Below are 17895 nucleotides of genomic sequence, written 5' to 3'. Positions count from 1 at the left end.
TGCACAATCTAACGCTCTCCATTGACTTCGTATTGCGTGAAGCGGTCGCCTCGTCTTTTCTTACTTATAACAAGAAACAGAACAATGTCTAAAAGCTGATATGTGAAAAGGTGTACAGCAATCAAGCTAAAAAAACACATTACTACGTTTTTATAAGCTGTCGACTCCCAAAAACGAGTGTTTAAGGAGACAAAAGTGGATACAGGCAATAAGATGTGAAGCTTCAGCAGGAAGAATGGGTCAGTTTTGGCATCCTGACCCTCAGTATGTCTCAGTATGCCTACGTGTGCAGTAAACATTTAGTCAAATATCCAAATGTCAGTTTAATATATTATATTTCCTGTCGCTGATTACTTTCCCCTCCAGTGGGCGTAGTTCTCAGTGTAATATAACAAGTCGTGCTCTGTCTTAATTGCCTGTATCCACTTTTCTGTCCTTAAACGTTCGTTTTTTTGGGGTCAACAGCTTATAAAAACTTCTGGGTTTTTGGTTGTGGATTTTTTAGCTTGTTTTCTGTACACCTTGTCACATATCAGCTTTGAGACATTGTTAGATTTTTTGGTAATAAGTCAGAAATGACAAGGAGGCCGCTTCCCGCAATAGAAAGTCAATGGAGACGGTTGGTTTGTTTTCCCCCTGGTGGGCATGGCTTTCAGATTATGGCGCATGTCGCTCTGTCTCTATGCTGTGATGAACAAAATTGAGATTACAAAAATGGCTGTTTGGAGCATTTTAAAAACTTCACTAGGGCTAGGGCTGGGAATCGATTCCAAAAAGAATCGATTCCTCGATTCCAAGGCGTTGGGAATCGACTCCTCTTTATTCAATTGTCTCTCGCTTACTAATAATGATGGGAAGTCTATTTATTTTTTGCAAAAGGTTCTTTTGAACAGTTAGTTTCAAATTACGAGTTAAAAATAAAGCAATTCAGCGTTTTTTTGCGTCATTGTGTGATGACGTCACTAGAACGTAATTCTAACTACTTATTTTTATGGTATGAAACGTTCAAATCAAGCCATATGTGAACGCATATCGCTGATTATTACTATACCTTTCATTCACTTAGTTTAATAGTGTTTATTGTCATTGTTTCCTTCTGTGATCCTGCATCGTGGACAAGTTTGCTACATTTTGCACACAAAAACTCCATAATTTTGTGAAATGGTTCTGTTATCCACAACGGTAGGTTTTGAGCGCTGCTTACAGATGCAGATGTGAGGGTCTTATTTCAATTTTCAATTTTCTTTTATTTTCATTAATCCATTGATACTGAAAGAAAATGCGCCTAGACTAGAGTACAGCTTAATGACCGAGTCTATAGCCCCGTTTCCACCACAGGAACTTTACCCAGGAACTAGGAACTTTGGGTGGTACTTTGTGTGTTTAGACCGCAGGAACCAGGGTATAAATGAAGTTCCGGGTAAATATTTCCCCCTCCAAACGGCCCTGCTCGCGAGGTAGTACTTTTTCAAAGTTCAGGAACTTTCGAGGGCGGGACTTGGGTGCTGAACATGCTGATTGGTTGAGCTCACGCAGCATTTTAGTTCAACCGGCATTTTTAAAAGTCTTTTGCGAGGTTCGTTCTGCGTTCAGTAAATATCAGTCTTGCTCTCTGTCTGGTGGCGCGCGGTCGTCTCAGCCATCTCACGTTCAATGTCCGTAATAGCTGATAATAATATACATTGTCATTTTAAATCTAGCTTTACAAGCTTTCTGAATATGCTGCATGCTGCTGAATCTGCATATTAGTGCTTTTTTCTGTCGTTGTTAATTACCTCTTTAGTAAACCTATACATAACCAGCAAAAGCAGCAAAGCTTGAATCTCTTCCATACTCGTTATTTTTTTTTTTCACCATGTAAACGACCTGACCGATTACTTTTAAGTGTGTGTCCTTACATGACGTGACGGCGCGCGCCACGCTCATGTTGACAAGAGAGGAAAGTTAATTTTTCTGAGGGGTAAACTTTTTATTTCGTAAGTTATGAAGATAATGTTGGAGTAATGACACAGCGTATATTGCCCCAGGCAGTTTTTACTTTAACTGCGCCTGACAGAAGATTTTTTTTTCTGAGATGATTATTACACTTTACAACAAATAGTTATAAATAATACTGTATTAGTCCTGGTGGCCGTTAAGAGTTGCTATGGCTACAGTTAACACATTCCAGCTGCTGGAGAAAACAGCGTTGACATTTTTGGTGCGGCAGACAAACTGCATGTGACAAAATGATTGCGATTGAAAGTCATCACATGTAAACACCAGATCGGTTTAGATAACGTCTCATGTAAACAGTTCACTAAATCTTTCAGTCGGTACACTTAAAAATTATTACTGTCCTTCACTGATTTGGAGGAGCAGTCGCGCAGTCCTACATCACCGGACTAATTTGCCTAATCTTCTCGGAACTTTATCGCGGTCGAAACGCAGACAGCTGCAGGTCTGGGGGGGAGAAAAGTTCCTGTAAAAAAGTTCCTGGTACAAATTGTTCCGGGTAATTTTGGTGGAAACGGGGCTTATGTTGCTATAGTAATGAACGCTACTTGCTCGCGCATCTGATTGACAAATAAACTGCGCACTCTTATATTATTGATTTTGTTAAGATTGTGGTTATTTTACCTCGTACATTCTGTGCAAGCACTTATTTGAATGTAGTCATTTAACTGTGCACATGCATTTTAGACATGTCATGTAGTTTTAAACATGCAATATGCACATCCATGAATAATGTGCTATCCTTTTGATTTATTAGGCTAAATCGCATTTACTTCTGGGCTATATTGGCCATTTCAGGAGAATCCATCATTTAAAATTCATCAGAGTTATGGAAATGTATCATCATTTTACAAATAAAGTTTCGGAGAAGGATACTTTCTACATCCTTGTATCCTGCGGTCACTCCGGAACTAGGTTCACCATCGATTTTGTTAAAAAAAGAAGAATCGAAAAGGAATCGAAAACAACAGTGCGGAATCGATTCTTGGAATCGACTCTGTCGATTCCGGAAACAGGAATTGGAATCGGAATCGATTCCAAAAATTTCGGAATCGACCAGCCCTAACTAGGGCGGTTGCTTTTATTTGCGCGGTTACCGGGGTAACCACTGCATTCTGCAGTTCCCTTCAGTGCCCTCTGCTGTCAGAAAGTGAACATGCAGTGAACAGCGTCTCGTTCAGCCATGTGGAAATGCACGTTGAGCTTGTTTACATCTGAGCGCCTGTCCTTTTGACAGAATACAGCGGTTTTGAGCTATTATTTTGAGTTTTTAATAAATTATTTTGAAGTGCCCACAATAACAATTCTGTGCATATTCATTACTGTGATATATCTATATCTATATCTATATCTATATCTATATCTATATCTATATCTATATCTATATATTTTTTTCTTTTTCTTTTTTAAGTCTTTGATGTCCCCATAGTATGTATGTGAAGTTTTAGCTCAAAATAACCAACAGATACTTTTTTATAGCATGTAAAAATTGTCACTTTTTGAAAGGGAGTAAAATAAAAAAGTCCCTTTAAATGTAAATGAGCTTCTGCCCCTAACCCCCTTTCAGGAAGAGGACAGAGCTTCAAGAGCTCGTGTTAGCAGCTCCGATCATCTCACGCAGACATGCACTGAAAATGTCAGAAACTGTTCAGGCTTTTATGTTCAAACTGGAGTCAGACAATGATGGAGAGCCTCTGAATGATTAGTTGATGAATCAAATGTAGCTGATGTGGAGTTAACTATCTTCAAGTCATTGATTAGCATATTCTGTCATGATAATCTATTAACCGCCCAGGTGGGAACTGATGTAAGATGACTTCAGAGAATATATGCTGTATGAAGATACAACAGGCATAATTTAGTTTAATTACAGTTATATCTTATGTTGTCATCTTGCTTTTATGCTTACTTTCACTGACATGCATTTGTATTATGTACTGTATTGCAGTAAATGTGAAAAGGCGGATGCAACAGCTTCAATTTTAGGGTAAGTGATTTCTTTAAAATAAAATATCTCCCTTTGCTTTGAACTTTGAGCACCATAACTTTGCAGATGCTGTTTAAGCTGAAAAGTGATATAATAACCAACCCCCCTTTTTTTTTTTTTTTTTACCTCACTCTCATAGCCACATAGTTCATACAATGGCCTGTATAGTGAGGAGGGAAGTACAGTGAAGATACATTCTCTGAAAACATCTTAGAACTGATGATCATGCACTGCTTTGCACAACAGCACCCCATCTGGTGATGGCTGTTTTTACCGGCCAGCATAGAGATGCCACTTTAAGAACGATAGTCTAAAGCTGACAGCTCAGGCGTGCAACCTTCTGTAAAAATCTGTTTTCTACAAAACTCCATGTGGCGACACATATGTGGATTACTAGTTGCATCGGAACGAAAACATGAAGAACAAAATCACAATGTGTCCATGTTTTTGTGACAGGTGCAGTTTTACAGAGAGACTGTCGGCTGATTATATATTTGATGCTGCAAGTGAGGGACAATTTTGTTTAATTTTATACAATAATGCAAAATAGAGTTTCATGGCCAGTAAGAAATATGTAAGGTCTTTAAATGTTCTCTATTCACTTGATATTAATGCTGCATTCGCCCAAGCCTACTACAGGTCAATGCTATTAAATTCAGCATAAAGACATGGACAAAACATCAGTCAAGAAAGGACTCTGTTCATGTGTGTTTTTTGGGGGGCTCTTTAGAATGTACAGTGACTGGCTGAAAGAAATGCTTTCAGCTCAACTGCCAATGTTGCATCTCAGCACAAAACTAAACCCTAATTAAAGAGTAAAGCTTCTTTTGCAATTCAAGGAGCTACCACTGACATACAGTATATTATTTTATACAGGGTGTAATTTTGTTGAAAATATGATACTATATTCTGCTCTCTCTCTCTTTTATTATTTCACTCTTTGTGGCAGTATAGTAGCCTGGATGCCAGCCGAACTTAGCCCCGCCCACAACATTTTTAGATCGGGCAGTTCGGTCTGGACTTGATCCATAGAGGAGTAATTATGCCTGAACAGAAACTGTTCGGACCAATGAAATCATCAGGGAAGGCTTTAGACGATTACGGACAGATGATAAACAGTAACGTAATTATGCACGTCATCAAAGGCGCTTGGGTTATATTTGATCAAATCCTAAACGGAGAGCTTGTTTGTATATGCATTCACCTTCACTATTTCTCTCTGAAATGATGATCATGTTGGTAAGTACTCTGTGTATCCTTAAATTCTTTTTTTTTTTTTATAACACAGGGTTACCAAATTTTTACAACAAAACCCGCCAGCTACTAGCCCTAAACAATAGCTCCTCGTGGGGGTCTCCGAAAAAAAAAATGTCGTTTGGGGGGTAAAACGTGGGTAAAACGCAAGGTTGCCTGCTAAAATTCGCATTCATGGGTCTATATATCACATAATAGTCGCTCCAACCCGCGGACAAAGAAAACAACCCGCAGAAAAAAAATGTGGACTTGGCAACACAGTGCAGTTGAGTTCTGTTGACATGTGAAAACTAACGTAACGCATCGCTTCATTGCTCTGATTGGTTGTAGGTCTATCCAATTGATGTCTTTCCTGGTTCGGTTGAAACACGCCCCATAATCACAGCCCAGTGGAGCAGTTTCAGACTCATATTCCGACTAGAATTGAGTATGACCACGTCAGGCTAGCAGTATAGGGTCATTTAAGATAAATTTAAAGTTCTGTTCCTTTTTGTTCCCTTTTCTAGAACAATATGGGACAGACAAAGGGTTATGTGCAAATGAAAGTGGATGTGGTGGCATGTGCTCTGATATTAACTTGGCTAAATTCATTTACATAAGTGCTTGCATGTCTAAACTTAGCCTAAGTGCTAAATAAAGAAGCTCCACTGAGACAGACTGTCCTGGACAGCAGCATATTTTTTGCCTTGGTTTATTAGGCTGAAAATATGCTATAAAACATAAGTCTCGTCAGTTAACAACACTAAATAAAAAAGCTTCTTTGCTTTCCTAATTCAATTAAAAGGGTGAATGAGCTGATTTAAAACACACCGAGCAGGTGATAACAGTAAATAGCCTGGAGTGCTAAACACTTTCAGTAATAGACGTTAGCTGTGGCTAATAATTTAACGTAGCACTGCTGATCGTATCATCGAGATTAGCTGGCGTTAGTTGTGTCGCAGTGCGGTGGGCACTCAGGCGGACAGGACAAGCACATGACCCCTGTCATACGTGTGTCTTTGATGGGCTCTAGCCTGCCCTGACACTAATTGAATATCTAAAATTAGCGGTAGCCGTTGTGCTGGTGTCAGTGTTAAATTACTGTAATGCAGTGAGATAAAGCAGGCAAGCAGATCGAGAGGGTTACCTGCTGCCCCCCTGTGTATCCCAGCATTCCCTCAAAGGACATAACACAGAGTGGGCTACTACGCTGAGTTGGCAAATCTCTTTGCACATGTGGCAAAAACATCAGGGGACATTGGCAGCATGTGTTAAAGTAAAACAAAACACTGAGGGCTCTTTGGATTTCAGCGTTACTGAAGAAATAAAAAGCAAAAGTTTGAATGCAATCCAATGAGAATCCTTTTAATCTATTGAAAAAAAAAAAACTAAATGTGACCCGTCATGGAAACCAGTGACGCAAGTCGGCAGCTCTACTTTCGAGCAAAATGAGAAAGAAGCGTTTTATTTTTCAAAATAGGTGATTTTTTGCTTTTTTGCAGAATCTGTAAGTTGAGATCACGAAGAAGCCTCTCCGTATCTGAGATAGCAAGCAGTATTTGTATATTTAAAAGTGTACATTTTGAGGTTGAAATCGCATTGTTTTGTCTGTCTGCCCTCCAAGAGAAGCGTGGCTACTTATTTATGCAGCACTCTGGCCGGCTCTAGATGATATCACAATTTAATTCAGATGGACGCTGCAAATATTATCGCAGATGAGCCGAACTGTGGCAGTTACACCGGAAATGTTTTGAAGTAATTCTTCAACAAGCCGGATGCTTATGAACAAGCGCTCACTGATTCTGAAGACGATCTGAACGATGATGAAAGCGGCATAATAAGACTGAATAATATCCCTAATCTACAACTGAGTGAACATGAAGAAGAGGAAGAATGTATCGGATTGGCGTCAGACAAGTTGGACTGTAAGATATCAGAGTCGATATCGATAGTAACAGATGGCTTTGTCCAGACATTATGTACAACATCCACAAAGAAGACCCCAACAAACAGAAAGTGTGCCTGAATGACACACTGCCTGAATGCATTGGAGGCAATGAGATCTGCAAGAATACTTTTCTGTTTCTTATGGGGTGAGTTTCCATAAAGATCAAAGTTTGTCGTTTTGTGTTCATTCTAAGAACACATACACATTATCTTATGTTAAGACCTTTTTTAGTCTTTTAATTGTAATTGTTAGTATCGTTTTACTTGCCAAAAACCCCCATTACTATAATGGGCTTTTAGATGGTAATGTTAGCATCTGCTATCCTGTTTTATTAATAGGTAGCGTGCCGATTTTTCCCATTGCGTCTGTCATTGCTATGCAACCATGAAGCTTTACAGGGGGTATGGCTTATCTATGAGATGTAAATAAGCCCTATCGTGACTCCCAGCAGGTGAGAACAGGTGAGAACTGCACAATCTTTAGAGGCCGTTTTCTGCCTTGTAAACTTTTTTAAATGGCCTATCTTCAAATGGCCACAACTTCTCCAAATATTATTAGATTTCCATGTGTTACACATCGTTGGAAAGCTTGGAGACTACACATTCAGAATCTGAATAATCAATGCCCCAGAACAGACTTTCCGTGATTGGTCACAAATGCAATGGAAATCAAAACGAAAAGTCACTAGACTTTTAGACTAACACTAGGTGTGATAATGCAGGCAACAAGCCACGAGTCCGTATTGAATACTCACTCTTTTGTGCTGGAGACCTTGTGGTTGTGTATGGGCGAAATACAAGGAGGAAGCAGCAGTGCGTCTTTGTCCATCCGAAGCTTCTTGCCTCCACTCATCACGTCACAGTGCTCAGACTGCAGAGAAAGTGAAGTTAATTACCACTTTCTGTCCAGAATTGAACATGTTATTTAGCTTGGCAGGATGAAGGACGAGTTGAAACATCTACATTTAGGGCCAGATTTACTAACAGCTGGTACCAGCGCAAACCCTCTTTTGCCGTTAAAAGACTACTGTCAGGATTTGCTAAAGACATGCAGTGAAAAATTTGCGTTGAAAAGGCGTGGACAGTGTTATTTTTGCAACTGACCTTATTGCATATGCATTTATATAGTTTCCATTTAGGATGCAAAAAGGTTTACGCTCATAAACGTACTGGTGTTTGCCCCATTATTTACCGCCCCAAAACAGCATGTCTTAAACCAGACGCTGATTTGGGCTGCTCTTGGTAGATTGTGTTGGTCATTATGGAAAATATTTGGCTGAGTCCGTGTTCTTTAATTTGAGCTTCAGTAGATCAAGTGCAGATCTTTCCACTCTCCTCTGCACTTTTATTTTGGAATTGTGCTCTCACGCTACTTTGCCCTGTTTAGTAAATCTGGCCCGAGGACTCAAACAAACATCTTTTATAGTCTGTTTTCACATATAATATAATTTATATTAACCAAACCAATTCCAGTTAATGTGAACCAGAAAAAAACCCTCAGAGCTTCTGGTGTTCACAATGTAAGTGCACGTTAAAAAAACCATATATGTTATATCGGCTCAATATTGCTAGTAGTGCTCAAATGAATTAGGTGTGAATATGTCCTGAAAAGCAGAACATGTGAATGTGGTCTTTCAAGAGCTTGTTAAAGGCACAATATGTAAATTTCGGCTCTAGAGGTCACTTACGTAAAACAAAGGCATAGCTGGATGATGCCGTGAAGCGCGTGGAATCATGAGAGTTGTTGTCTAGCAATTCAAACAATAAGACTAACCGTGTTGCAGTGTATGATAATGATTTGTTTTCTGTTTATAAATGTATATCCAAACAGTTGTCCATCTGTCTAATATAATACATATTATATTAAAGCGCCTTTGGTGTTTCCATGGTTTGCATCGATGCCAGTAAGTCATTTACTGTCAATTACTATTTTTGCCATTTTCCTTAGTAAAAATCTATTTATTAAAATAAATAAATATTTATTTTCTATAAATATAAACTTGCATCTTGGGGAGAGAATTTTTTTCAGGAAATATTTTTTTAATTTCAACTTAAAATGTCAGGAGATACATTGTTGACGTTACTGTTAAAAAAAATGCACTTCCAATAAAGTGAGTGTTGGCAAAAACAGTTGTAATTTCTGTGCTGTCGGCAACAGCTAAATGTAACTAATAAAGTAACATGCAATCTTACTTAGTTACTTTTAAAATAAAGTAATCTGTAAAGTAACTAAGTTACTTTTTAAAGGAGTAATCAGTAATCAGTAAACCGATTACTTTTTCAAAGTAACTGTGGCAACACTGATGGTTTCGGATATGACGTCATTGACAGGCGACGCATGGCTTAAAATTTCTGATTTCTCTGGATTTAAACATTGTTGGAAATGTACACAGGTCAACAAAATATAAAACATTGTTCTAGTGTTTTATGTATATTATAATCTAAAAATCTTGTATATTGTACCATTACATTTTTTTGAGAAACAGCAGGAAGCTTAATGAAACAAACACTGAATGATATATTGTAATATATTATAAAAATATAGAGTAGTTAAATAACTGCGCTGCTAATGAATTGTGTCCCTGGAAAAAGTCCATGTTGCAAAAGGGACCTGCTGAATGAGTGCTTGCTTAAAATAATAATTACATGATTCATTTGTTATTGAAGTCCTTGATTTTATAATTATAGATCATGTAATGAAAGTGAGAATGTTAAACACTTGCCTTGTGTTTCCTCTTTGATTTGCTAGGGTTCTTTTCTGCAGGGATGGAGGCAGGTGACTGTTGCCGTCTGTGCTTGATACTGACCTCCCGACACTCAGCCTTGGTTGGGGGAGGCTCTGGGGGATCTTGCCCCGGGATCCGTGACAGGAAACTGAGTTCAATCTTAACCCAAAGGGACTTGATGTCCTCGAAATCTCTTAAAGGTGACAAAAGTTCATTTTGTACAATGGGGATGGGAGAAAAGAGGGGCTCTTCCAGAAGATCCGAGGCACCTGGGTCAGGGATGGAGGTGCTGCTTGTACTGGTAAGGCTACTAACACTCAGGATATTGCTGTTGCAATCCTTGGATTTCAGGCTTAGGGTGTTTGGACCTGGACAGGGAAGCTGAACCTTGGTGAGTTCTTCAGGGTCTGAATGACACTCGGATGAAGAAGACTCTGTCTCTATAAATTCCTTAGACTTGGGGGTGATCTTGTTGGGTCCTCGGTGCTTCTTTTTATCTTGAACAGGTGTGATATTAGTTGGTGCAGTGTTTGTTGTGGTGGTTCGAGGTTCCTTTCTTGGAGCTGTCTTGACCCCAGGGCCCTTGCCTCTAGGTTTTTGCGGTTCTAATGGCGGCGGCTCTTTCTCTTTCGGGGTAGAACTTGAATTTCCTGGTCTTGGCCAGTTGTGCTCCTCACTGCTGGAAGATCGCTCCACCTTTTTGGGCTGCTTCTTGCCAATGCTTCTCCTAGGGGGTGCTAGCTCTACTGAAGCTGGTGATTTCACCTTGGTGCTTTTGCTTTCTGGAGCCTTCTGACCAGCCTTGGGTTTTGCTTTCTCTCGAATAGGACTGAGCAGCGTTCTCTCCTTGGGGTCTGCTGGTGCCAGTGCTGTGCTAGGCTTGTTCTTGCTGGAGCTCTGGTTCTCAGAAGCTTGGCTTTCACCAGGTTGAGAGCTGATAAGCACATGGCTATCTGACTGGGTGTTGATTAGTGCTTTATTGTGAGGGTTAACTTTGTTTAGCCACTTATCTAGTTGCCACTTGTTTGTTGATGGAGGTTCAGGCTGGTGGAAAAAGACAAAAGAAATTGGTGGGCCACAGTTTTAGAACTATTAACTCCATTGTCTCTACAACTTATATCATCTATGGACAGTCTTGAAGACCAAAATATCAGATTTGTTGTATGTGACATTTTTGCACGAGGCCTACAATGTAATTGAATGGATGTTTAAAATAACATGGAAATCGAATTTGTAATGATGCATTTTGGCACAGATTTCATCTGTCTTCAGTGTTGATTCATGAGAAGTTTGATGATTCAGTCATATGACTTTCACAGACCAATGAACTGGCGCTATGATGAAAAGGCTATTAAGAGAGGAAGTCGTAAAACTCCTGAATAATGGAGGAAATGCTGTGAGTACTGTCCTGATGACTGCTCACAGCTCTCACTGCAAAGATCAAATGCAAAAATCAGCTATATTATCTCATGCCGATTGTTGTGTACCATTATGTTTGCAGACACAAGTAAATCTTTCCCACAAAGCCATAAACACTGACTTGAATGCTCTTAATGATAGCAAATCATTCAGAAAAGGAAGCTGTGGAAATGAGTGGACATCCATATTAACCATTAAACTCACAGGGTAAGAAATTCAATTCAGTGCACTTTCCAATGAGACGTGATGGTACGTTATGAGACAAAAGGCAATCTCCTATGCTATTTCTCCATCTGTCAGAGAGACATTTCAGCCAATACAAGCTACCAAATTTTATAGTGAAAGCACTGGCGAAGATGATGAATTAACAATTGAGCGTGTCGAAATTGACAGGCCTCCCAATATTTCGCCACTGAGGCATCAGGGCTATGCGCCGCCACTTGAAAGAGAAACATCTTTCTGTAGACCAGAGCCCTTGCAGTGCTAAGATACGGATTCCCATTGGCCATCCCTGGCAGAGAGCAAAGCTATACACACAGAAGGGGCGATGAGAACCGAGAGATGTTTACTCTTGTGTAATGCTCTTAGGGAGCCCCGGGCAGGCTACTGCGGGACAACTTTAAAGCTGCCAATTAATCCTTTGAGGAGATCCTTTCAAAAATCCTACCCCTAACACATGCTGAGAAAAACTCGGAGGGGGAATGCTGCCTAAGTCTCTCTTTGCCTTTAGCTAAAGGAGAAAATAGACTTACTCAGATTCATCTCGGTTCTTTTGAAATGGCTGGTAATGGGCCCCATAATAATCATCTAAGAGAAATAATTGCATAAGCTGGTATTCATTTACCTCAGGGCCTAAAGTTCAGAAGGTAAGCTAAACAACCAAACTGTAAATAAAATCAAACAGAAGGGGTGAGAACTTCTACCCAAGCATATCAAGAACAAGTCTGTTTCATGCTTCACTACAAAATACAAATAAATAAATAAACATAAAAACAGCAGACATTATTTTGCTGTAGTGCCTATTATAGGCATGGTGCCTATTATAAGACCATTGTGATGTCTTTATATTGTGACATTATTTTGATGACAATTAAATAATTTTCTCTCTCAAATTCTTATTACAAAAATAATACAGTGATGTTTAGTTTTAGTTTAGTTCATGCTATTATTATTAGTAAAGCACAGCGGCAACACCATTGAATCTATCAAATACGTACAACATTTACTACAGTATTTTCTTACAATACACCAAAACTAGCCTGGATGCCAGCCCAATTTAGCCCCGCCCAAAACATTTGAGTTAGGGAAATTCTGGACTTGATCCGTAGTGGAGCAACTATGCCCGAAGAGGAGCTGTTCGGACCAATGAAATTGTCAGTGTGGGCTTCATAAGATGACGGACAGATGATCAACAGTAACGCAATCATCCATGTCACCGAAGAGTGCTTGGGTTGAATTCGTTCCAATCCTAAACGGAGAACTTGTTTGTATATGCATTCAGGTTTACTATTTCTCTTAAAAATGATGATCGTGTTGGTAAGTACTCCGTGTATTCTTGAATTGTTTTGCAGCACCGGTAAAGATTGTTTACACTCATCTTCCTCTTCTACTTCTTCCAGCGCACGTGCAGTTGAGTTCTGTTGACAACTATGCATCTGATTGGCTGTAGGTCTATCCAATTGAGGTCTTTCCTGGTTCGGTTGAAACACATCCCATAATCACAGCCCAATGGAGCGGTTTCAGACTCATATTCTGACTAGAATTGAGTATGACCACGTCAGGCTACACCAATACACAATTTACTTTATATTATACTTTTTTGTTGTTGCAATAAATACTGTTTCAAATAAGCTTGATAGAACAGAAAAGATGATAAATTAATAATTGAGCCTCTAAATAGGGGTGGGTGATATGACCAAAATCGTTAAATCGTATATCACGATATGAGTCATTTAATTTCAGAATAATTATATATATATATATATCACAAGAAAAAAAAAATGAAATTCACAAAAATGTCTTAAATTCTTATCATCATTTTCAGTATCATTTTAAAACAATACTAGCCTTAAAAACTCTCAAGCTTACAGAAGACAAGGAAACAGTGATGAAGAGCAAAGAGAACAAACTACAACAGAGCAAAGACACAAATGACATAGACCTACTTGAAAAACGTCAAGCACTAGAACTACTACATAAATTGTATAATCAAAAAACAATGCACAGTCCTTTACAAATATTACAATAGGGATTCAGTCAAGAGTGACTGAGGGATTTTTGTTGTTTCATTAGCATTAATATACATAAATTACTCTTTTTACTTGCAAATACATTTGTACTTAACTGTTCAAGGTTAAGTTCTCACCCTCTCTATGAGCAGCGTCTTGACGATAGAGGCGATAGCCCAAAATCTCTACCGGTTTACAAATTTCTACTGGTTAATCGTTTCTACCAGTATATCGCCCACCCCTACCTCTAAATATTTCACCACTGAGGCATAAGGGATATTGTTTAAAAGCAGCTTTTATAGAAGTTTAGCACAAATATTAAAGGGTTAGTTCACCCAAAAATGAAAATGATTTCATTAATTACTCACCCTCATGTCGTTGGACACCCGTAACACCTTCGTTCATCTTCGGAACACAAATGAAGATATTTTTGTTGAAAGCTGATGGCTGAGAAAGGCTTCAGATAGGCCTCCATTGGCATTCAGTACATTCCCACTCACAAGACCCATAAAGGCACTAAAAACATTGAACATCGAACGGTGGAGCTGCCGCATATTCTCGTGCATGCGTCGAGTTCACATCAATGACTTTGTGGATAAAGTCATTATTTTGATTTTTGTGCACATAATAACTATTTTCATCGCATTGTAAAAATTATTGTACAGCCAATGTAGTGAGATGGACTTTGTATCGATGTTTTTAGTGCCTTTATTTTTAGTGCCTTTGTGTTCCGAAGATGAACGAAGGTCTTACGGGTATCCAACGACATGAGGGTGAGTAATTAATGAAATAATTTTCATTTTTGGGTGAACTAACCCTATAAGCTGTGGATCAGTGTGTGGGTGTATCTGAGGGGAGTAAAGTGATCAGTAGCCTACCTCTGGCGTGGCAGCGCGGGACGTTCGGTTGCATTCGCTGTCGCTGGAACTGCTCTCGCTGTCCGAGTCGGACTCCGAACTGCTCTCCGATTCGCTTGAGCTGCCCGAGGCGGCGCTGGAGTGACCGGTCGGTTCGCTGGCTCGAGGTGTGGTTCCAGGAAGGCTTTTGGGAAAAGAATAGAGGAGAACATTCATAAACCGGTACGACACACTTCAAACCATACAAATGTGCCATTGACAGCACAGATGTAAATACAGGTTGTTTTTTTAAACGCAAACCAAAAATGATTCATCAGAAGGAGAAACTGAGCCAATGCTATAATCAGCTGAACCTTTGACACGATGTACCAGACAGGACTGTAAAGAATCTGCCTAATATAGGAATAATTAAAGATTAATTCATCCTTTAGTCACTCTCATGCTGTTCTAAGAACTTGCGAAGAATGTTCATGCAGCTCTTTTCCATACAAAAACAGTTTTTCTGTTTTATAGCTGCATTCGGTTTTGGAGTGAAATATTCCTGAGTTTATATGGCTGAAGGGCTTGTCACACAATTTTATGGGGAGATTTAAAGAAAAACAAAGGATAATTTTCCCCATGCCAGCTATCACGTTTCAGTTCAATGCTTTAAAACATCAGACAACACAATTAAATATAAATGAATATAATACCCTTGATATCTATTTCGACACGTTTTTCAACACTAGCTGATGCTGCTTTGGCAAACCAACTCATAAAGAGACAACTGAACAAATTGACGATAGACAGAAAATGAGCAAGAAAAAAAAAGCGCTTGTTTACTTCTCCACCTCGGCTCTGTCTCAGAGTTATCAGTCATGCTCAGCATTATTTATGAGTTCATGAAAGGCCACAGTGCTCTAATCCAATAAGTACTTCACTTCTCAGGGTATCCTCAGATGTGGCCATCCAAGATTGTTCTACATGGAGTCAAACACGGCAAAAGGAGGCAAATTAAACTCCTTTTCCAAAGGTCAGACCAGGCTGCTTTATGTTGACACTTCATTAGAGATCATGTTACGACAGGAAAAAGCGCTCTGGTCTACAGCTGTGCCAGCAAGACATGGACAACACTAGTCAGGAAAAAGGAACCTGCCCCAGGAAAGTGAAAAAGCAAACAAGAAACAGATGCATGCCAAATCATGGCATACGCTTTATCAAAAATTGGCCACTTGTTCACTCAGGCACTGTCAGTGAAGAGAAAACACCCTACAATCTACCTGACACCCAATGTGTGCTGCAGTGAAAATGCACGTCTTGTAATCAAACCAGGACACTGTTACAGAAAAGACACAAAGGGCTTGGAATATGCTGTTCTTTCAAAACTCCAACCTGTGTGACCTTTGCCTATGCAAATAGTGCTGATTGGTGTGATACAGACACACAAACCAAAATAAAAGTATAGAGAAAAAAACAGAAGGTCATTTTCTCTCCATCTTTTAGTCCTAATAAGGTTGACCTTTGGCTAACAGCTGTGGAATCTCATGAGAGAAAGGCAAGACTGAATGTTTCCTGGTTCTTTCACCTTTTTTTTGCAGATGAAATTGTTTATGAATTAAATATTGCTGTCCATCTATTAAAAACATTAACTTTGTATGTTTTTTGAACGTAGAAAAAAAACATAAAAGCAGTATATTTTAAACGCTTGTTTAATGGCATCTTTTATGAATATTTCGCCATTATCACTGATACTGTTACTGATGTTTATATGAAAATGACCCCCCCACCCCCCATATTAAACATCAATTATAGCTTTTCAATATTACATGAAAGCTATATTTTTTAACATTTATATATAAATACATACAAATAAAACAACTTTTAATTTAAAGTGAACTTAAATTAAAAACATAATAAATGTGATATTTGTGAAATGAGATATTTACCTGTGGCAGGTATAAGAAATATACAGAACATGTATAAAATGATCAAACAGTCTGCACGGCATAAATTATAAATTAAATAGATTAATCTTTATTAACCATTAAATGCATTAAATGTATTCATCAATCATTCCATTTTAAAGAATATAACAAGAAAAAATTAAAGAATTATAATGAAATGCCTGTTTTTCCACTATTTTTTTGTCAAAATTGTATAGGGTCGCTAATGACCCGAGATGTGTAGGATTGTATGTATATATTTTTTGCACAATGATAAATGAATCTACAATGAAAAAAATAGGGCACAATTCACCTTTATCTCACAAGGTGGCAATGTCTGATACACAATGATGAAGTGACGTTTCACGTTTCATAGTTACCTCTGACAGAAAACGAAACTATAATAATTATAATCTGCAAAACTTGAAATGGCTCAGTGATTTAAAGTACTAAACTTAATCAAATATTAGTGTCACTGTCTCTTGATGACGGATGTGGCTGTCAGTGATCAAAATATTGATTTTGAAGACGTTGAAAATGAGTTTGGAAAATATGCGTGAGATCGCGAACATGAGCCAGATGCTGAATATACTGGTAAACGAGCTCTGACGAGGATGATAGTAGCCTATTAAACATCTGCTCAAACTGAATCCTTCCAAGCTCCAAAAGGTAACGAAATATGTTTTATTTTATTCTCTGTCAATCTAACATCAGAAGTTGTACATATTATTGCGACAGGTAGAGGTCTATCCATGTTAAATATAGATCCGGGTCGCTAACGACCCGAATGTGTAAGAATGTTTGGCGAAACAGTCATGCATTTAAGTTATTAAATCCTTAATTAACTAATTTAAGACTGCTTTTATTAGGATACTCAACAAAACTGATATTTTGGCATAATTTTGTGTTGTGGTTCGTTCAAACGTGAAAGATTCTGGCACACTTCTCTCTGTGTGTGTGTTTTTGTCACATAGACAGGACATTCACAGACAGCGCAATCTCTTTTGTCGGCTTGGAAGCTTTGAAAGCATTTACATGTATAAGAACATGATCATATCTAACACTTAACACTTCTAGATGATAGAAAAAAATGGATGTTCCATTAATTACGTTAAATATTCTTAACGCGTTTACCTGAAAAATAGTAATACTGTTACAGAACTACTATTAACACAATACAACAGTCACAATAGCTACTAATTGAAGCCTTTTTCTGAATGGGTGTAATAGAATTGACTATAATAATATAATATAATAAATATTTTATATAGCCTATATATCATTTTTCTTCCATTCAGGGGCTTAGTTCAGTCCGAGTGAGAGAGAGATAGATAGAGAGAGAGAGAGAGAGAGAGAGAGAGAGAGAGAGAGAGAGAGAGAGAGAGAGAGAGAGAGAGAGAGAGAGAGAGAGAGAGAGAGAGAGAGAGAGAGAGAGAGAGAGAAGATCTTGCCTAGCACAGCGAAGCAAAGTAAACAAAGTTTACTTATCATCATTATTCATAATTAACGATATCCTCGTCCCCAAACAGACCGCACAGAGCAGCTCTGAGAATAGCTTTCGTTTCGTAAAGCAGCACACGT

General features: G+C 38.5%; 1 protein-coding gene across 1 annotated transcript in view; it reads right to left on the bottom strand.

Annotated features, from left to right (window-relative positions):
- Positions 1 to 17895, bottom strand: part of aff2 (AF4/FMR2 family, member 2) — a 386660-nt gene that overhangs the window by 40374 nt on the left and 328391 nt on the right. Inside the window, exons 10-12 of the mRNA XM_067457882.1 lie at positions 14414 to 14576; positions 9886 to 10932; positions 7918 to 8033 (exon numbers count right to left, since the gene is read on the bottom strand). Of these exons, the coding sequence (XP_067313983.1) occupies positions 7918 to 8033; positions 9886 to 10932; positions 14414 to 14576 (1326 nt within the window). The remainder of the gene's footprint in view (positions 1 to 7917; positions 8034 to 9885; positions 10933 to 14413; positions 14577 to 17895) is intronic.

The sequence above is a fragment of the Pseudorasbora parva genome, chromosome 11, assembly GCF_024679245.1.
Source record: "Pseudorasbora parva isolate DD20220531a chromosome 11, ASM2467924v1, whole genome shotgun sequence".
NCBI lineage: Eukaryota > Metazoa > Chordata > Actinopteri > Cypriniformes > Gobionidae > Pseudorasbora > Pseudorasbora parva.
This window is presented reverse-complemented; position numbering and strand designations above follow the sequence as displayed.